The sequence below is a fragment of the Podarcis vaucheri genome (assembly GCF_965113315.1).
Source record: "Podarcis vaucheri genome assembly, chromosome: 1".
In the NCBI taxonomy this organism is placed as follows: Eukaryota; Metazoa; Chordata; class Lepidosauria; order Squamata; family Lacertidae; genus Podarcis; species Podarcis vaucheri.
Window position 1 is genome coordinate 5123392 of NC_138759.1, and position 21960 is coordinate 5145351.

General features: G+C 49.1%; 1 protein-coding gene across 2 annotated transcripts in view; it reads right to left on the reverse strand.

Moving 5' to 3' along the window:
- Positions 1-2208: 2208 nt before the first annotated feature.
- FRMD6 (FERM domain containing 6) overlaps positions 2209-21960 on the reverse strand; it is a 176052-nt gene continuing 156300 nt past the window's right edge. For both annotated transcript variants that reach the window (XM_082217914.1, XM_082217915.1), the window contains 4 exons: positions 21144-21479; positions 19375-19509; positions 15485-15576; positions 2209-8706 (listed from right to left, as the gene is read on the reverse strand). In XM_082217914.1, the coding sequence (XP_082074040.1) occupies positions 8422-8706; positions 15485-15576; positions 19375-19509; positions 21144-21479 (848 nt within the window). In that variant the 3' untranslated portion in view covers positions 2209-8421. The remainder of the gene's footprint in view (positions 8707-15484; positions 15577-19374; positions 19510-21143; positions 21480-21960) is intronic.

Here is a 21960-nt window from a genome sequence, read left to right on the forward strand (position 1 = left end):
TTCTCCAACTGAAGCACTCACAGGCCAGTGTTTCCCTGTTGTCAGTGTTTATACTAATTTTTTTTAGATTTGCCTTGAGAGAGTCTTTAAAACTTTTTTGTTGATCACCAGCATTATGCTTTCCATTTTTAAGTTCGGAGCAGAGTAGTTGCTTTGGAAGACGATCATCAGGCATCTGAAAAACATGACTAGTTGAGCGAAGTTGATGTTGAAGAATCATTGCTTTGACACTGGTGATCTTTGCTTCTTCCAGTACACTGGCATTAGTTCACCTATCTTTAAATGTGATGAGTAAAAATTTTCGGGGACACTGTTGATGGAATCTTCCGAGGAGCTGGAGATGTTGTTTATATGTGGTCCATGTTTCACAAGAATACAGTAAAGTTGTTAGTAGAATAGCTTTGCAAACAAGCATTTGCATTTCCCTGTGGATGTCCCAATCCTCAAACACTCTGCGCTTCAGTTGGGAGAAAGCTGCACTTACAGAGCTCAGGTGATGCTGGATTTTGGCATCAGTGTTGACCCATGTGGAATGAGGGTAGGAAAAGTGATTGACACTTTCCAACATTACACCATCGAAAAAATATGGGAGAGAGAGGAGATCCCAGCAGACTTTAGGGATGCCAAAATGTCAATCTTTTTTTTAAAAAAGGTGATAGAATGGATTGTGGAAACAATCTCTTTAGTAGCTGCAGCTTGCAAAATTATTTTAAGGATCTTAGCAAACCATCTCCTGCCAGCCTCAGTTGTCAATCATGAAGGCAGGGAGTGCATTAGGGCTCCCACTCAGAATCCTTGCCCTCCATCGCCATCTAGGGATCCACAGTGAAGTTACAGGAGCTCCACTAGAGGCCTCGTTCTGATGGCAAAAGCAAAGGCCAAACCAGGGATGTGCCCCTGAAACATGTGCTTGGCTGTCCGTCACGCCCTCAAGTATCTCCTCACTCATCCAGCTTCTAAGCTGGGCTGCTCAGATCCTCGTGGTCGCATCCTGCCACAAGATGGCAGCAGGCACCCAAATCACTTCCTCTGCAGAGAGTTTTCCCTATTTGCAGATTCAGAGTTTGGCATGGAAGTTCCTCCTATAAAGCAAGCATCATTTGCAGGTCAACCCAGGGAGACATTCGCATTAAGAACGGGAGAAGAGGCCTGGCTGGAGGGTCAGGCCAAAGGGGCCCATCGAGTCCAGCGTCCTCTTTTCACAGTGGCTGACCAGATGCCCACGGTGGGAAACCCGAAAGCAGGATTCAAATACAAGAGCAAGATGAAATTATACAATCAAATATAAATATAGATCGGAAATGCCTACGTATAGTGAATACTTATCCACTTTTAAAAATTTTCACTTTTGATCTTCTTTATTTTTTCTTTGTTCTTTTTTCTGATATTTTACCTTTCACTTCACTCCTTTATTGTGAATAGCATTTTATAGAGGTATAAATAACTGTAAATATGAAAAGAGATAAAATATTCTCTAATTTTTTCCTTGGTTATATGCATTTTCTTTTTCTTTTGTATTTTCTTTTGTTGTAAATATGTATGTTTTTCTAATTTGTACTTAATAAAGTTCAATATTAATTAAAAAACAAAACAAAAACAAGAGCAAGAGCAACTCTCCCCTTCTGTGGTTCCCAGCAAATGGTATTCAGAAGCGTTGCTGTGGTCAGTTGGGAAGGCAGAGCTTAGCCTTTGTGGCTGGTTGCCGTTGAGAACCCTCTCCTCTGTGAATAATAATAATAATAATAATAATAATAATAATAATAATAATAATAATAATAATATCCTGTCCACCTGGCTGGGTTTTCCCAACCACTCATAGATTAGAATTCAGAATTAGAACTTGTCTAATTCTCTTCCAAGCCATCTAGGTTGGTGGCCACCATCCCTGCCTCTTGTGGCAGAGAGTTCCACAGTTCACGTGAATAAGTGAGGAAGAGGGACTATAGCTTTCCTATGGCTGCCTCAGGACTTAAGGAAGAATTCACAACAGCAAACATGCCCCTCTTTGTTATGCTGGCTCTCCAAGGTGTTTACGGAGCTCGAGGACTCTATGGCTCCACCTTCTCTCCTGAGACTCACCTCTCTCTGGGTCGCCAGTCGAGAATGCAGATATGTATGTGCTATTTTGACAGCTGGGTTTCCCCACCACCCCCTTAGTGTGGGGAGGGAGACGCTCCGCTCAAAAAAAAAAAAGACCAGAGGAGCTACTGCAATGTAAACTGCGACTTTTATTGTCATTTCTTCGAACAGAAGGCCGCGCACTGCAAACGTCCCGCGTGACAAACGCAAATTGGCTATGCTCCTTTCAGCGCGTTGCTCCCGGCTGCTGGCGCGCCACTGCCCACCGCCCGGACGGGGAAGAGCCTTTCACAGAAAGGAGCAGGAGCTCGTCTGAGCGGTGCAGCGCTTGGAGCTGGGGGTCTGCGGCGACAGCAACCGGGGCGCAACCCAGACCCGGTAAAGGGTTCCCAGAAATGCAGAAAGTATATACGATAGAGATATATATAAAAATACAGGCTGGTAGCATATGGCCTCCTTTGGACATCTATAATACAAAAGGACTTGCTTCTTCCATACCCTTAAACCACACCAACGCGTTACGGGCCAAAGGCTATCTTCCCCAGTGGCACAATTCAGTGCCGCCCCTCATGGCACAGTGAGGACCCTAGAGGCTGCCACAACGTTCGTGCCCCCGGTGACCCTGGAAGGGACCTCTTCGTCTCTGGTTTGCTCAGGTCTAAAGGAGCAGTGGAGCAGGGGTTGGTTCCATGCAACTCCCACCCGGTAAGTCTTTTGCTGATGGAAAGGGGAGGGCATGGGGCAAGGAACCAACACGCCTCCTTTTGAGGAAGGGGTCAGGAGGAGTTTGAGCATCCCTGTGCATTAGGGGCCGCCAAGCCCAGTGATTTGCAGATTTGTCTCAGGTGCAATTTCAAGCAGCACCTCTGGGTCACGCTGGGAATGTCTGCTGCCCGAGCACCCGGACAGCTACTGCCAGTCAGTGTAGAGCAGTGTTTCCCCAACACGGGTCTCCAGCTTCTTTTGGACGACAACAACTCCCATGATCCCTGACCGTCCTTGCTAGCTAGGGATGATGGGAGTTGTAGTCCATCAACAGCTGGAGTCCCAAGTTTGGGAAACGCTGGTGTAGGGAATTCTGAGCTGGCCTGTCTCCCTGTAAGGCACCTTCTCTGAAAATCAGATCCATGCTTTAGACATGAAGCAGGCAGAAGTGTGAACAGACTGCCTTCAACCACGCTGAGCCAAGCCACCGGTCTACCTGGGAATATAGTGTCTCGCTCTGGCTGGCTTTCCGCCCTGCAAGTTGGGATCCGGTCGCTGGAGATGCCAGGGTTAGAAGCTGGGATGCGAGGCGTGCAAAGCAGGGACTCATATCCAAAGTGGTGCTGAGTCCCTCGTCCGGTTAGGGCAAGGAGTTAGCTTGGCACTTTCCCCCCTCCCTGGCGTGCTAAATCTGGAGCAGATTTGGGGAGGCTGCAGGCGAGGGGGACGTCCCACGGCACAAGTCCTTGCACTAATGGAAGGAGAGACTTTGCGCTGCTTTGGGTGCAAGGACTGAGCCGCAGGCCCGTCTGCAGAGCTGACCTCTCTTCAGGTGTGAGGTTGGACTTCTCAAGGACGGTGCCACCACCTGGCAGGCCCTGCTGCCATCCGAAGGCCTTGCCCACCCTTAGAACCAGCTGGGCAATTGTGCCCCCATTTGCTGTGGGGATCGGGAAGGGACAAAGCACACATTTTGACATCCACTGGGACCCACCAGCACATCTCTGAAGACACTGCTTGGATTCACAAAGGCAACTTTTTGCTGGCGGGCTCTCTGCATATGCGTCTAATCCCCCCTGAACTCATTCCTCGAGGTCTCCATCCCTGGCTTATGCTGCCATGCAAGACTTACACACAAGCAGTGGGTTTTCAGCTGAAACCGTCCAAATAAATTGAAAGTTTATGCACAAAGACCCTCACAGCTGGTTCTATAAAACAAAGCTAGCATTCCCTGCAAGGCAAGTGTTATCACACAGAAGCCAGACAACCGACCGCACACCAGGTCAACTGTTGTTCTTGTTTTAAGTCTTATTTTAAGCAGCGGCAGCACAGACCCACAGATCCAGCCTCGGCTTTTGTGCGACCGTAAGATACGGCTTCCGATGATGTCCTCAGAACATCTTTACTTCTACACCAAAAAAAAGCCAGAAAGACGAGAAACGAGATGGCTTGTCCAATCACACAGCTCAGTCCCGCAAGGCGCAATACTCGCCTTTGTCAACACAGCGGTGAACCGAAATCCGGAACATTCCTCCGCTCGGTCACCAGGGTGATACTGCCCTCTAATGGCAAGAAGTGTTTTATCTACAGAGCTTCTCCATTTTTGATCGGACGCAAGACAACAGGCTGGGTGACGGAGGCGGCTCCAAACTTCGCCAAACGGCAGGCACAGCTGAAGCCGTGTGCCCACCTGTGGCATTTGGGAATAAGGCACTTTTGAGCTCACCTCCCTCATGTTTCAAATGGGCTGAGTCAGTGTGCCGAGACTTGGCCCTCACATGCGGCTAGACCCTATGGAGGAAAATTCTCATCACCGCATAACAACTTCACAGGTGTTCCTCCGTGACACAGATGCTCATCTGAATCCAACTCAAATTAGATCAGGATGTGTGTATGTGCATCTGCATTTAATATCAGCCTGCAGCTTCACCGTACAAATTGACTGCTGCCTGATATTATGACTTGAGATCAGCCTTGGATAAGCTGGTGTTGTGCAAAGGTGTTTAGACCCAGTTCCCATCTGCTTGGCTGCATGATGCTGGAAGCTCATGGGAACTGTAGGTTAAACACCTCTGCCCGGCACCAGGTTAGCAAAGGCTGCCTTAGATTGTTCAGAAGTTCAGCTCAGGAACAGCAACAATAAAATGCTGATCGATAGGAATTCAGAATCAAGGAATTTGGCTGCAGCCATGCGTCTGGGACGGACGAAAGGGTCGCGTCAGGTGAGCTGTCGCTGTTATTACCTGTGTCTCAAGAGACACAGAGGAAAGTGTTATGCAAACCGCGATGGCTGACTTCTGCGATCGTGCGGTGCTGGGGCATTCACGGGAGACTGGGAAATGGCTAATTTCAGAAAATCTCCTCTTCCTTCTCCAAAATAAAGTCTCCAGGGTAAACCAGTCAAGCTTATTGGTAATATCACCTGCCCTTTTCAAGCACTCTGGCCACCACACCAGAGTGAAAGGTCAGCCTCGTTCCTTGCCGAAATTTGTCTCACCTAGATCCAGCCTCTGTCTACAGATCTGGGCGGGCAAATTCTGATGGTGCGTCAAATGACAAGAGGGCTGTCCAATGGGAAGCGAGGAACAGGGCAAGCAACGACAACATTGCTCCTTTATGTACAGTCCTCCAAGCCCAACATGGTCTACTCTCTGTGTATTGCAGCCTACCAGGTGCTTGAATCCCCAGGTGAGGGCAAGACAAACTCTGACAGGTCGCCATCCTTGGCTGAGGAGGGATTAAGATTGGCCTGCCAGGGGTGGAGTCTGCAATTTGCAACGGCTGGTACCAGAATGCTATGGAGAAGAGGGGGCACCTGTGCCAAACGGGCAGTGCCAATGGCAAAGCACAACATAAAGGACATGCAGTCTCACTGCAACTGCTGCTTTACGACACACAAACAAGCACACCCCTGCCTGTATCACAAAGCAAAATCTCAAAAGGAAGCTGCAAACATCTTGTGCTGACATGCTGAGGAGCGCAGGTGCCAGTGAAAGATCATCTGAAGCGATTGGCAGAATCTAGACGTGCCCAACTTGAGACTTCTCTTGGCTCAACTCTTAATACTGATTAGTTGGTCAGCCTATTTGGATACCAAAACAGGGGGAAGGTGGGGAGGGAAAGGAAAGAATGGAAATTTTCTGCCTCTTTAGAAAAATATCCTTGCTTTCAGCTTTATAAAATAATATATATATACAGGTACATATATATATTTAAGAAAGGCTCCAGTTAGAAAAAAGACAAGTGTATCAAAATATGGCGATGCTGTGTGGCTGTGAATACAAAACCTCTCAAAAAATATTTGTTCGCGTGCTTTTTTAAAAAGGCATCGTGCTAAGAAACTTAAATCGTTTTGTTTCCCCCGCTCCCGCAGAACGGCTGAAGGTCTTGGGACAATTTGAGAGAGGGGATGACCCACACCCGTTTACTGAAAACACGTAATTCCAACATGGCCATCCTCTGAACACCAGCCTCCTTCCCCTTGGAGAATGGCACAACTTTTCCAGAAGAACGGAGAAGCTGAGCATCACCTTCTTAAGCTCTCGGCTCAAAGTTCAGGTTATGGGGAACGCTGCTCAGCACAGAATATGGGGCTGCCCCCCCCCCGAAATATGTTTGCTACTGCTTGGATCACGAAGCAGAAGTCATGGCCAATTCCAGCTCTCTGGCAGTGCACATACCTTTGCGCTATTTTATTCCACGGAAGACTAATAAATATTGTACATCTTACGTGGAGGTTTGGTTCCAAGGGTTTTGCGTATGCACGGAAATCATATATACCCAAACCCCTGGAGTCGTGTCTGCAGCTACCAGGTGTGTGCAAGTAAGGCAGAGAGATTAAAAGCTCCTTTTGTGCCGGGTAAACCACACGGATCCAGCAGCAAAAAAAAGCTTTTAAGACAGCTTAGCTCTCTGTCTTAACTTGGGGATGAAGGCCAGCCCAGAACACTGGCTCTGGGATGCTCACATGAAATCTCGCAGGAACCCAGATGGCCGTGCGGGATCTTGCATGAGCATCCCCGAGGTGGCGCCCTGAGCAGGCCTTGCCCCTCAAGCAAGGCGGAGAACGTAAGGAGCTCTATAAAGATCTCTACCTCGTTTGGAGTTCAGGTGCGCGATTCCAACTGGTCTGCCTCCGACCGCGTATGGTCAAAATTGTGCAAGCTCAACGCACGCAAGATGCAATCTTGCTATAGCTGCACATAGGAGGTCAGGTCAAAGATGTGGTTGCTGCCCACAAACGTTACTGTATTTGTAAAGTATTTGGACGTGTTTGTTTTATAAGAGCTATGCTGAATGGTAAGGGGGCAAAACTATTCTCCTAACGAGCCTGTGGTCAGGGGATGGCAGAAGGGAGCATCTCAGGATACAAAGAAGACCCAGTTCAAAAAAAGAAAACAGCAAAGATATATTATGGGGGTGAGGAAGACGCCATGCTTACGACGCAGCAACAACACCCCCCCTCCCTCGACAGCAAAAATAAAAGGGGAGCAAGTTTTCTTCCCTGTGTGTAAGTAGAGCTTATGATTGTCTATATATGTAACATGGGGTGTTGGGGGGGGGTAGTTAACGTTTTCTGCAAAAGGCATTTAAAACAGAAAAACAAAACGTAAAACGGGAGATCTGCAAGTTCAAGCATACAATAAACAAATACTCCTCTCTATACTTATATACGCATTTTTTTATATATAATCTCTCTCTCTCTCTCTCTCAAATTTAAGGTACTTTGGTCAGCAAACCTTATTGCTACATCCTGACAGATTATCTGTTCATGAGGTTGTGTCCACCTCAAATGAAAACGCTTCCAGCAGCTTTCAAAATCCCACTTTTCTGAACATCGGTTTTTAGGCCTGTTTTTTTTTCTTCCCCTTTTTTTTTGTAAACAACACAAAATATCAGATGGGAGATGATGTCCCCGCAGTCCTTTTCCTTTCGGTGGGGAAGAACAGGAAAATGGTGGCCCGACTGCATCGCGACACACTTGCCGCCCTCCCCCAGGCCTCTCGACCGAAGGAGGACAAAGTCCCTTTGGTCAGTTATTGCTCACACCTGTGGTCTCGATGGCTTCCCGTTTGGGACGATTTCTTTGGCTTGACACAGTGCAGGAAGTAAAAAGGGTTTGGGGGGGGGGAGAAAGAAGACTATAGAGACCGATGATGTCCTCGCTTTCAGCATCGATGCCACGACGGCCGACCCAAAGAAAGCTGCAAAATGTGACGCAGGAAGAAGCCACGGCCACCTGAAGCGCGGAAGAAAGACGGCAGCTTGGCGTGAGGCAAATAAAATTAAAAAGCCAATCTTTGTGCATCTGTTTTTCTTGTCAAAACGAGAGAGCCAACAAGTGCTGAAGGCTGGCTTCCCCTTTTCCGAGAAAAGAAGACCGCCGTGTTTCCAGAGCAAATCCCACCGCGGACATCGATTCAGAAAGAAACCGCCGTTGGGACAGGCACATTTTTGTCAAAGTGCAACACACAGGATATCTGTGTAGTATCCGAGAAGAAAAATTGACGGGGAATATATATCTCTATATGCCCCTGCTATGGCACCAGAAATAATCCAGGCAATCCGTGGTCCTCTTTCTTGGGTCAACCTCCCTCCCGAGTACCCAGCTCCGGAGGCGTTTCTGGAGAGGCAGCGTCAGACGACAAACTCCGGGACTTCTTCGTGGGCGAGATCCAGAGAGAAGTACTTGCTGGTCCTCTTGACGGGGAAAGCGTCGTGAATGTTGATGCACTGCTGCGCCAAACAGCCGTTGCAGTAGAGGCCCTCTTCGGCCAGTCCGTGGCCGCAGCCGAAGGTGTAGCTCTGGGCTGTCTCCTGGCAGAGGCTGGCCAGTCGCAGGAAGTCCTTTTGGTAGAGTCGGATGTCGTCCAGGCTCAAGCTGTGCCGGTCAGTGGAGGTCTTTGGCTTCCGGCAGGCCGTCTGCAGGAAACAGGAAATGATCGTCTTTATTGTCATTGTCCCATGCAGAACAATGGAATTGGAAAAAATCCGCACCAGACCTTCAAAAACCCACAAGCCTGCTATCCCAGCAATCCCAGCCTGGTTAGCCCTCTAAAAACTCTGATACCCCATAATTACCGTATTTTTTGCACCATAACACTCACTTTTTTCCTCCTAGAAAGTAAGGGGAAATGTCTCTGCGTGTTATGGAGCGAATGCCTGCGGGTGGCGGGGGGGGGGGGATCTGCTGCAGTCGTGAGCAGAGGATCCATGGTTCCCCTTCCTTCCCTCCTCCGTGGTTACAAAGCATGGATCCACATGGATCCTCAGGATTTTTGCATTGGGCTACTCCAAACTCACTGTCAGATCACATGTCTGTGGCCACAGCATGAACCACAAAAATCATATATCCACTATTTCGTTTAGAATATTTTTTTTCTTGTTTTCCTCCTCTAAAAACTACGTGTGTGTTATGGTCTGGTGCGTGTTATAGAGCAGTGTTTCCCAACCACTGTTCCGCGGCACACTAGTGTGCCGCGAGATGTTGCCTGGTGTGCTGCGGGAAAAATTAAAAAATTCGAAAGATTTTTTTTTAAAAAAAGTCAAATTTTCGATTGGGGTGCCGTCACTAGATGACCCCTGGGGTTCCCTCCCTCCCTCCCGCTCTGCGCCTCCCTCCTCCTCCTCCTCCGGGGAGGCCCTTCCTGGCTCTCGGCCAAGGCTTGGCGGCTGCCACTCACTCGCTCGCTCGCCCACCCGTCCCTCCATCCCTGCACCCGGCCTCTCCCCCTCCGTCCCCGGCGCGGGGGCTGCCGGGATCCGTAGTCCCCTCGCCCTTGGGCTCCGCGCCCACGCGGGGTGCGCAAACTACGTTTCCCAGCGTGGCCTGGCGGGCCGGGCGTTTTGTTTGAAGCGCTCTTCTCCCGGCCATGGAATGAGCGCAGCGGCGGCGGCCGGGCGGGCAGGGGCTCTTCCGCGCAGACCCTGCGCAGCCTGCCTGCGCCCCCGCGGAGATCGGGCGGCAGGATGGAGCCCGGGGATCCCCGCGGAGGCGGAGCGACGGAGGCTGCCCCCCAGGTAGGGCTGCGTCGGGGGTGTGTGTTTATTTTTGCAATGCTGCATCCGCGCCGGAGGGGACGCATCGGACCGCGGGGAGACCCCTTGGCGGGCGTGCAAGGCAATGCATGCGTGCAGGCGTTGCATGGAGTGCAGTGCAATGCAATGGCAACGCGGCGCCCTGCATGCATGCATGCAACTTCCACTGGCTCCGGACTTGGCAGGTGAGGGGGGTCCCCAGTGGGCGGCAGAGAGAGCCGGGAGGGCGAAGGGGAGCCGGGGGGGAGCAGCGCTGCTCCCCGAGCCGAGCCCGGGGGGAAACTTCGGCGTCGTTGCGCCGGGTGTTGGAAGCGGAGGCTGGCGGGGGCCCCTCACCTGCAAAATCTGGTCGCCTCTCATATATTTCGTGCATTGCATTCATCGCCCGCTTTCTCCTCCAAGGAGCTCCCGGGGGCGCGCGTGGTTCTCCCCGTGTTATCCTCGCAACAACAGCCCTGCGAGGTGGGTCAGGCGAGTGGCCCAAGGGAGCACCCAGGGATTGTCCTGGCCAGGTGGGGTGATTTGAACCCTGCTCTCTGCCCGGTCTTCGTCCTCATTTAGCCCCCACATGTGCATGACTGTGCATGACTGAGGTTTTCCCCCCTCATCTTGGCTATGGTGTGAGCCTGTGCTGTTAATTAATGGGGTTCTGCCTTCGGAGAAGATGAGCCAGCCCTCAAGGAGGTGATGATGTAATTTGCTAGCAATTCATGTCCCTCCCGGCGTGACGCTGCGCGCTGACGTCACGGGGCTGTAATGGTGGTGTGCCTCGAGATTTTTTTCATGAAACAAGTGTGCCTTTGCCCAAAAAAGGCTGGGAAACACTGTTATAGAGCGAAAAATACGGTAAATACAATATACTCCCACAGAGACTACCTTAAAGGTAAAGGGATCCCTGACCATTAGGTCCAGTCGTGGACGACTCTGGGGTTGCGACGCTCATCTCGCTTTCTTGGCCGAGGGAGCCGGCGTACAGCTTCCGGGTCATGTGGCCAGCATGACTAAGCCGCTTCTGGCGAACCAGAGCAGCGCATGGAAACGCCGTTTACCTTCCCGCTGGAGCGGTACCTATTTATCTACTTGCACTTTGACGTGCTTTTGAACTGCTAGGTTGGCAGGAGCAGGGACCGAGGAACGGGAGCTCACCTCATCGCGGGGATTCGAACCGCCGACCTTCTGATCAGCAGGTCCTAGGTTCTGTGGTTTAACCCACAGCGCCACCCGCGTCCCTTAACCCCCCAAAAAAACCCCTCTGATACCCCATCATTAAATACAATATACTCCCACAGAGACTACCTTACACTGCGTTTAAAACCAAAATCGCATTTGGATAGAAACTGTTTCCAATAATTACAATAGAAGAAATCCTAAAGGAAATAGACCAATTTGGGGAAATAGCAGGCTTCAAATTAAATAAAAGGAAAACAAAGATGATGGTAAAGAATATGGACCAAAGTGCAATAGAAATAATCCAAAACCAGTCACAGATACAGGCGGTCAAGAAAGTGAAATATCTGGGGATTTGGCTCACGCCTAAAAATATAGATCTATTCAAAAATAACTACGAGCCAGTGTGGAAAGAAATAAGAAAAGATTTGGAAGTATGGGGAGGACTGAGATTGTCCCTCTGGGGAAGGATTAATACTATTAAGATGAACGTGCTACCGAGGGTACTATTTCTATTCCAGACTATCCCCATAATTAAGGGGAGCCGAACGTTTAAAGAATGGCAAAGAGTGCTATCAAGATTTATCTGGCAGGGCAAAAAACCTCGAATAAAATTTAAACTGTTGACAGACAGAAGGGAAAGGGGAGGGTTTGCTCTGCCGGATCTGAGACTATACTATGAGGCATCATGCCTCTGTTGGATAAAAGACTGGGCCAAATTAGATAATAAGGAGCTACTCGATTTAGAGGGCTTCGACAACAGATTCGGTTGGCACGCCTATCTATGGTGTGGCAAGAGCAAAACACACAAGGAGTTTGGAAACCATATTTTTAGAGGTCCACTTATCGAAATATGGGAAAGGTATAAAAACATCTTAGAACCTAAAATCCCGCATTGGCTCTCACCTCTTGAAGTGATGAGTGTTAAGAAAATTAATATGAGAAGTGACTGGGCAACATATGGCCAATTGTTAATGAAAGAAGATGGGAAATGGAAAGTAAAACCATATGAGCAAGTTAAGGAGTATGTGTATGACTGGCTACATCACTTTCAAGTTAGTGAGATGTTCAGAAAAGAGGCCAAAGACAGAGGGTATGCAGATAAAGACTCAAAATTTCAGACGGAAATTATAAATAATGAGGTGAAAACAATATCTAAAATGTATAAGATGTTGCTGGATTGGAATTTGGCAGATGAAGAAGTTAAGACAGTAATGATTCGATGGGCTAGTGATGTAGGCCATGCTATACAATTTGAGGACTGGGAGAATTTATGGAAAGAAGGTCTGGATTTTACTGCGTGTATGACGGTTAAAGAGAACGTCATGAAGATGTTCTACAGGTGGTACATAACACCTGCGAAACTATCGAAAATGTACAAAGTAGACAGGAAATGTTGGAAATGTGAAAAGAAGGAGGGCTCCTTTTACCACATGTGGTGGGAGTGTGGGAGGGTGAGAGAATTCTGGGAAGAAGTCTATGTTGAATTAAAGAAGGTGCTAAAGTATACGTTTATTAAAAAACCTGAAATCTTTCTGTTAGGGATGTTAGGGAATGAAATAAAAAAGAAAGACCATAAATTTGTTTATTACGCAGTCACAGCAGCAAGGATAGTTCTTGCCCAGAAGTGGAAAAAAAAGGAAATGCCAACAATAGAGGAGTGGAGATTGAAGTTATTAGACTACGCGGATTTAGATAGATTAACAGGGAAGATCAGACACCTAAGAGACCAAAAGTTCATTAAGGACTGGGGGAAATATGTAGACTATCTGGAATATATTAGTAAAGGTCAAATAACGTTAAGGGGATTTAGAGAAGCACTGTGAAAGACTAAGAGGTATTGTTTAAGGAAAATAGAGGAAGAGGAATGCGTAATGACAATACAAACCAGGCAATGTGTAATTTTGATTTTGACTATGGAAGATTTACGGGCGAGCTGAAGGAAGTCCAGAAAGAGATGACAGAGATGACAATGTTAATTTGATAGGTAAAAAATTCTTTTTTATTGTGTATATTGTACACTTGTTTTGTGCTTTGTTGCTATTTTTCTTTTTTTCTTATGTCTGCTGTTGTGGTCTTTTTTTCTTTTTATTTTTCTTTTCTTCTTTTTGGAAAACTAATAAATATCTATATTAAAAAAAAAAAAGAAACTGTTTCTCAGGCGGCTAGTCCTAGTCTTTATAACCCTGTACCTTCTTCCAGAAGGCAGAAGCTGAAAGAGATCATTTCCGGGGTGCGCACTATCCTGCGCTATCTCTGCAGCTTTCTTATGACACTCGGAAGCATAGATTTGATCCAAGGTGGGAAGAGTGCACCCAGTTATTCTCTCCACCGTCTTTACAACCCTGGACAGCCTTGTTTCTTCCCTGACCATGCAGCTCCCAAACCACAAACACAGACCATAAGTTAATACACTCTCAACAGTACAATGGTAAAATGCCACCAACAGGTCCTTTGAGAGATTATTTTTCCGGAGGATTCTCAGAAAATATAACCATCGAAGGGTTTCAGGCAGAAGCTGTCAACCTTTTGGAGTCCATGGCTCCCTTGACCAACTACATTCTTCCTTGGCTCCATTGTGGAGCTCAGGAGCCCAGTTAGGTCCCCCCTTGCCTGCAGAACTGGCAGCCCCTCACCCCTTTTTGAACACCCTCCCTTGTGGAGGGTTCCCTCAGCCTCCTTCCCTCTCCTTGGGAGTCCTCTGGGCAGCTGCTGCCGCTGCCGCCCCTGATCTCTGAGCATCCCCAAAGAGAGGCGCCTCTGTCAGGAAAAAGCAGCAATGCGAGAGCGAGCTGCAAGTGCCTGGAATGCTAAACAGGATGTGATTGTTGGGGACTGTACCGTGAGAACAACAGGGCAGTCTATTCACTGTTCTGAGCACCGGATGTTAGCTCAGAGTGTCATTTGACCTGTACTGGAAGTACAGGGGTGGAGTTAGTCTCTCTACTGTTGGAGTCTGGAGAGTGCAGACACGTTTCTCTGTACTGCTGCAATGACAGAAATAAAGACATGTAAATAGATTTCTGTCTGTCTCTTTCCCCTCCCTGGGGAAACAGGGAGGAGGGGGGGAGTGGTGTGTCCCTCTCACGCTGAGTGGGATCGCCGATCGTGACCTTGCCTGTATCCTGCCGGGAGACGCAGACGGGGAGGTCAACAAGGATCTCAAGCCGAGTGCCGGGAAAGTGGCCAGTTACCTCTGATAAAGGCTAGAGAATCCGACAGCCTCCTCACACTGCCCCACAGAGGCCTGGGACTTGTCCGTTCATTCCCAACAGCAAGGGACGGCAGACTGGCTGGCTGGGCTCCCTCCCTCCTTTGCTTACTCTGAGGCTGCTTTAGCTGCTGGCAAGCAGCACCCCCTGGCCAGCCCCAGAGGCACCATTCGCCTGCGGAGCTTGCAGCCAGGGCTGCTGCTGCAACAAACAGCCCTGCAAGCCTCAAATACGAAAGTTTGGTTGTGCTTAGACTAACCTTGTGAAGAATATAGAGAAGACAAAGATTTGATGGACTGTGAAAGAACTCAAGAAAAAGGAGTGACTGAAGAACAGGTGTAAAGGTGAAGTAGAAACTAAGAGACGTGTGGTGAATGCGGTGGAAGTCTTTTAGAATATTTTAACTAGGAGATATATATATATATATATATAGAGAGAGAGAGTGTGTAATGTTCGAAGTATAAATTTGGCATTCTTTCTTTTAGCTTTCGTCTCTTTTCTTTTCTAGTCTGCGTGTTATGTATTGATTTTTGTTTCTATTTCTTTTTTCTTTTTATTTTCTTGTAATATTTAATAAAAACTAATAAAAAAATTAAAAAACTCAAACAGCCCTGCAAGCCTTTGGGAGGCAGAGACGCAAGAGGGCATCAGAGGAGGGAGGGAAGGAAAGAGGTACAGAGGCCAGTGTTGCCCACGGCACCCCTGACCATCCTTCAAGGCACCCCAAGGTGCCACAGCGCACGGGCTGAAAACCACTGGCTTAAGGAAAACACTAGAGCAGGCACATCCAGCTTTCAAGAGACTGAGATCTGCTCCCACTATTAAAAAAAAACTGGCAGTGATCTACCAAAGTTGTTGAGCTTTTGTGGGATGGGGGGAGGGTCCAGCGATCTACCACAGACACCCCGTGATCTACCAATAGATCATGATCTACCTATTTGACATCCCTGCACTAGAGCAGGGGTAGGCAAACTAAGGCCTGGGGTCCGGATCCAGCCCAATTGCCTTCTCAATCTGGCCTGCGGACGGTCCGGGAATCAGCGTGTTTTTACATGAGTGGAATGTGTGCTTTTCTTTAAAATGCATCTCTGGGTTATTTGTGGGGCATAGGAATTCGTTCATCTTTTTTTCAAAATACAGTCCGGCCCCCCACAAGGTCTGAGGGACAGTGGACCGGCCCCCTGCTGAAAAAGTTTGCTGACCCCTGCACTAGAGACTCCACAATTCTATGGTTTTATGGCCTCGGATGCAGAACTTTATGGACTCATGCAGAACTTACGAACCTGGGGCAATGAATCAATGCTTTGGCCACGAAGCTTGACCACGGTCTCCGAGGAGCTGGAAGTGGACGAACTGACTTCTTTGACGACTAATCCTGTGTTGGAAACAAGAAAGCAAAGAGCCGAGGTTCGTCATTATTCAAGGGTGGCCCAGTTCTTAACAGAACCGCTAAGTACCCCTTAGGGCAGTGTTTCCCAACCGGTGTTCCGCGGCACACTAGTGTGCCGTGGAACTTTGCCTTGTGTTCCGTGGAGGCGGGCGAGTCGGGCGGTGAGAGGCGGGGCGGCGGTGGCGAGCACACGCGGGGCGGCGAGCGAGCGAGCTCCCACATCCCATCGCCGCTCGCTACTGGGCCTGCGCATCCGCTCGCCACTGGGCCTGCCCCAGGAGGTGGGGTTGCGGGCATCACGCCCTTCCCCACGTGAGCGGGGAATCCCATCCGCCCCTACGTGAGCGGGGAATCCCATCTCAGCCCCCGCGAGAGCAGGGGAATCCCATCCGGCCACGCCTCCTGGCTGGCTGGAGGGGGCGTGGCTTGCCCTTTTTAGGGCCGGAGCGGAGGGGGCTCGCCCTCTCTTCTCCGGCTAGCCCCATCGCCGCTCGCTACATCCTATCATCGCTCGGCGAGCACACGCGGGGCGGCGAGCGAGCGAGCTCCCACATCCGACGGCACCAAGCAGGGGCCCTTGGCCGTGCCGGTGCCCACTGTGCCCGCCTCCGCCCAGGAGGGCGGCAAGCAGCCACCGCCACCCCCACCCCCGCCGCTGCCCGGCAACCGCGCCGCCGCCCCCGGCTCCCCGCGGCGGGTGATCGTGCAGGCTTCGACGGGCGAGCTGCGAGCTCGGCGGGCAGCGCCTCCGTCTGCAGCGCCCGCCTCGCGGCTCTCATTCCCTGCCCCTGCCAAAGCTCACTCAGCCAAGCCGCGCTCTCCTTCCTGCCTCGCTTTGCTGCCTCCTCCCCCCCCAAAGCTTGGAGGTTCCCCGGCAAGGGGGAGGGAAAAAAATTGAAAACTTTCACTTTCGTGCGTCCCTCCCGGCGTGACGCTGCGCGCTGACGTCACGGGGCTGTAATGGTGGTGTGCCGCGAGATTTTTTTCATTAAACAGGTGTGCCGTTGCCCAAAAAAGGTTGGGAAACACTGCCTTAGGGAACAGTACATCAGAAGCCTGCTTTTTAGCGTAATGGAAAAATCCAATTTCTTCGCCACCATCCGGCTGCATTTTCAGAATGTGGGAATGGGCGAACGTGGCTCAAGAGACAGAGCTGGTAATATATCCCCGAAAACCATTTTGTGCAGAGACGGTCCACATTTATCACGCCTTGGAACAAGAAGTGCCAATGTGATATTAGACCCCGTCCACTCTTTTATCATCCGATAGCTTTTTAAGACAAAATACAATTTCAGTTTCAGTTTCAGGGTATTGATTAAACTGACTTTAGCCATTACAGTTCAAATGGATGGTGAGATTATGTAGCTCTTGCTTATTACTTATTTTTCCTGGGAAATCTCAACTTGGCACGGATTGTTTATTTATCCCTATTTAATGAATTTTGCTGTGCGGTGCACTATGTTCAGATTCCTGCACTGCTGGGGGGGGGGCTTAGACTAGATGACCCCTAGTACCCCTTTCCAACTTTGCAATTCTACGATTCTCCTTTGTTGAGCATGGCAAAGCCGGATACAACCTCACCTGTGTATTATTTCTTCGATAGCTTCGCAGGGTTTCTCAGAATAAATCAAAGATGTTTATTTGATTTCTGATGGATAGCTCAGTCGGCAGAGAGTGAGACCCTTAATCTCAGGGTTGTGGGTTCGAGTCTCGGGTGGGGAGAAAGATTCTTGCATTGCAGGGGCTTGGAATTTATGACCCCTGTGGTCCCTTTCCAAATCAACAAATATGTGATATTTAAGAATGTAGGAAACTTTCTCTAAATGGCCTCGGTCCCGTATATCTGAAGGAGCGTCTCCACCCCCATCATTCAGCCCGGACACTGAGATCCAGCGCCAAGGGCCTTCTGGCGGTTCCCTCATTGCGAGAAGTAAGGCTACAGGGAACCAGGCAGAGGGCCTTCTCGGTAGTGGCGCCCATCCTGTGGAACGCCCTCCCTTCAGATGTCAAAGAGATAAACAACAACCTGACATTCAGAAGACACCTTAAGGCGGCCCTGTTCAGGGAAGTTTTTCATATTTAAAGCTGTACTGTTTTTAACATTTGATTGGGAACCGCCCAGAGTGGCTGGGGAAACTCAGCCAGATGGGTGGGGTATAAATCATAAATTATTATTATTATTATTATTATTATTATTATTATTATTATTCTCATACCAAGACAGATTCTTGGTCTATCTAGCTCAGTATTCCTTTTTTGGCCAACACTTCCAGCTGAGTAAGATTGTCTTCCATAGACACGGTTTTAACAATGAGTCCGTAAGTGACTGTGGAGGCCAATTCTGGATCCACACGTCCTTCCACAGTAATGACATGGGTTTCTGGGCAGGAGTTGATCACGCCAAGGCCATTGCCAAACGCTCGGCATTACCCACACTGACTGGCAGCAGTTCCCCTGGGCTTTATTTATTTATTTTCAATTTTTTATAATTGATTTTCCAAATTTATAAACAAACACACATAAATCTTAACTGCAATTATTCCACTATTATTAACATTGTTAGGTGACATCCTCAAATCCCCCCGGCTGAATTTCCATGTATATCATTGTAACAGTTTTCCAAGACTAATTTCTCATAAAATTTACTTAGACAATTAACTTCTTTTCATATAAACTTTAAACATATTATTATATAAAATCACATATTTAAATCCTAGGCCAATCTGGTATTTCTATTTAAATTATCTTAGCATATTTAACTAAATATCCTTTAAATTTCATCCTCCCTGGGCTTTAGGGGCAGGAAGTGTTTCCCATCGCCACCTGAAGATGTTCTGAAGAAGGAGCTGATTCAAATAGGAAGCTGCCTGATTTTGAGTCACGGCACTCTGGGGTTTCCAGACACGAGTCTTTTCTGGAGACGCTGCCGGGCAGGGAGCAATTCTGAGATTTAGCCGAGATTCCTGCACTGCAAGGAGGTGGATTGGATAACCCTCGGGGGTCCCTTCCAACTCTATGATTCCACGAACCCTAGACTTTCTGTGTGCAAAGCAGACACTCTACCGCCGAGCCTCCAGCGCCGAGGGCCTTCTGGCAGTTCCCTTGCTGCGAGAAGCCAAGTTACAGGGAACCAGGCAGAGGGCCTTCTCGGTGGTGGCACCCGCCCTGTGGAACGCCCTCCCACCAGAAGTCAAGGAAATAAACAACTACCAGACTTTTAGAAGACATCTGAAGGCAGCCCTCTTTAGGGAAGCTTTTAATATTTAATAAAAAGGTAAAGGTAAAGGGACCCCTGACCATTAGGTCCAGTCGTGGCTGACTCTGGGGTTGCGGCGCTCATCTCGCTTTATTGGCCGAGGGAGCCGGCGTACAGCTTCCGGGTCATGTGGCCAGCATGACTAAGCCGCTTCTGGCAAACCAGAGCAGCGCACAGAAACGCCGTTTACCTTCCCGCCAGAGCGGTACCTATTTATCTACTTGCACTTTGACGTGCTTTCGAACTGCTAGGTAGGCAGGAGCTGGGACTGAGCAACGGGAGCTCACTCTGCCGCGGGGATTCAAACCGCCGACCTTCTGATCGGCAAGCCCTAGGCTCTGTGGTTTAGCCCACAGCACCACCCGCATCCCTTTTTAATGTTTGTATTTTATTGTATTTTAATATTCTGTTGGAAGCCGCCCAGAGTGGCTGGGGCAACCCAGCCAGATGGGCGGGGTATAAATAATAAACTGTTGTTGTTGTTGTTAATTGCTTCCTTGCTTACGCCGAGTTCCTGGGAGGTTTACCTGAGTGCCCGTTGAACTTCCTGGCCATGAGCATGTCTTCGGTGATGTAAATGCAGACGTCGGGACTCACGTCGTCCAGGGACCTTTCGCTCGTGGGCTCAAGGTCTCGGGGGTCATCGACCAGCATCTCTATTTCTGAACCAAAGACGGAGGGGTGTGAGATGGGAGTGGGGAAGGGAGGCTGCAGTACAGGGAAGAGCACAGAGGACACAGCAGAGCATCGTCTCATCCCCCATGCAGAGGACCTTGGGATTCCCCCGTCCAGGATTTACGTACAGTGGACGCTCGGGTTGTGAACGTGATCCATGTGGGATGCACGCTTGCAACCTGCAACGTTTGCAACCCGTGTCTGCGCACATATGGGTTGCAATTCGGCGCTTCTGCACATGCACAAAGCGTGATTTAGTGCTTCTGCGCATGCGCGACCGCCGAAACCCGGAAGTAACCCGTTCCGGGACTTCAGGGTTTTGGCGGTCTGTAACCTGAAAAAACACAACCTGAAGCGGCTGTAACCTGAGGTATGACTGTATAAGCTAAACAAACTATAGCTTAGGGCCCCACTCTCTTGGAGCCCCCCAAAAAAATTTAAAGGAAAAAACCCTGGATGTACATTTCCAAACTATAAGATAAAAAACAATTAAAATAAAACCTACAGTGTTTTGTGTTGTGTCGGCTCCTATGTTGTAAGTCATGGGCCCCGCCTGCTCGCCTGCTCCCTAAAATATCACTGGTTTGCTCATTTCTATATACAGGGTGCCTACATTCTGCATGGACTGGTTACATGGCAACATGTGCAAATGGCTTGAGATACCTATGAGGTCCATAAATTACCATATAGCATATATTCAACACAAAAAACAGCAACAATTTGTTGTTGACAAAGGACAGCTGGACATATAAAGGGCCCCATTACCTTCAGTAGCTTAGGGCCGCACTGAACCTAAATTTGGCCCTGCCCATCCTCATACGTGTGGGCTTTGGAAAAACAAAAGACATTTTCATTGTACCATATTTGCAGATGGTTTTGCGTCAAAGCAGACAATAAATGTGACTGCGATCTTTCCAAAAACTGAAAAGAGTTGCAAGGCTGCAGCCAGAAACCAAGAAACTGCAGTTGGAGGGGGTGCTTAACCCTTTCCCCTTTTTTAGTTGTTTCTTCGTTGACCATAGATTGCAATTGTTTCACTGATCACTTGTCAACAATCCTATAGGGTTTATTCTGCATTTGTGATGTTTGGTAATGGAGACAAGAACATGATGTTCGGTAATTGAAAGCCAAGAACTAACAGTAGCAGCAGAGAAAACATGTTTCCCTCTTTATTTTCAACTTTCTTGGGCACATGAAACTAACCATCATTACCTTGAATTTCTGCTTAACCCTCAAGCACCGCCTCTTTCCATATGAACCTTCCCGGACCCTGAGAACATCATCTGAGATCTGAGGCCCTTCTTTGTATGCTCCCTCATCAAGAGGTCTGGAGGGTGGCAACACAAGAACAGAGCCTTCTCTGCAGTGGCTCCCTGTCTGTGGAAAGCTCTCCCCAGGGAAGTTCGCCTGGCGCCTTCATTACACACCTTTAGGCGCCAGGCAAAAACGTTCCTTTTTAACCAGGCCTTTGGGTGATCTGATTTACATCCTCTGCCCTATGTGCTTTTTTTGTGGGGGTTCGGCTGAGTGAACTACAGCGTGGAAATATAACCAGCCCATCCGTCCCCAAAGGGAGGGGCCCGCCCCGCAGGCTCGGCGCTGCCCTTGCTGCCGGACTTACCGTCCTCCTGGGAGGAGTCTTCTTCCTCCAGGCGCTCCTTCTCGCTGCTCTCCACGCCCGAAGTGTGGGAGCTGCCGTGGCTGGTCAGGGAGCTGCAGGCCCTCAATTTGTGGTGGGCGGAGGGCGGCAGGAAGTCCTCCTCGCCCCCCTGCTCACCCCTGGGCTTGGGGTCAGCCTCGATTCCCGACGTGTGCGAGCTGCTGTGGCTGGCGGTCGAGAGGCGGGAGAGGCACTTGGGCTTCATGCTCCCGGAGCTGCTGCCGCTCGCGCGGGAACGTTTCTCCATTTGGTCCATCTCCAGGTCGCTGATATAGGACTCGCGGTACTGTTTCTTCTCTGGGGAGGAAAGCCGGGGAGAGTCAGGGGAGAGACACAGCACCACACCCCTCTCTTTCTGCAGCCGCCAGCTGGGTTATCAATTGGAATCAATTTGATTCCCTGCTGCAATGGTACCTATTTATCTACTTGCACTGGCGTGCTTTCACACTGCTAAGGACTTCCTTGGCTTTATTCTGTCCCATGTAGGACCAGTCTGGATAGTTAGCCTTGGTGAAGACCTGACATTTTCATCCCCCAAAAAGTTTTTGATTTGAGATTCCATTGAAATGAGGCTGTTTTAATGTTATATTTTAATCTTGTTTTTAAGTTGTATTTCAATCAATTTGGTTTTATATTGGGTGTTCGCCGCCCTGAGCCCGATCTTGGCTGGGGAGGGCGGGGTATAAATAAATTTTATTAAGTTGGCAGGAGCCGGGACAGAGCAACAGGAGCTCACAGTATTGCAGGGATTCAAACTGCCAACCGTCTGATTGGCAAG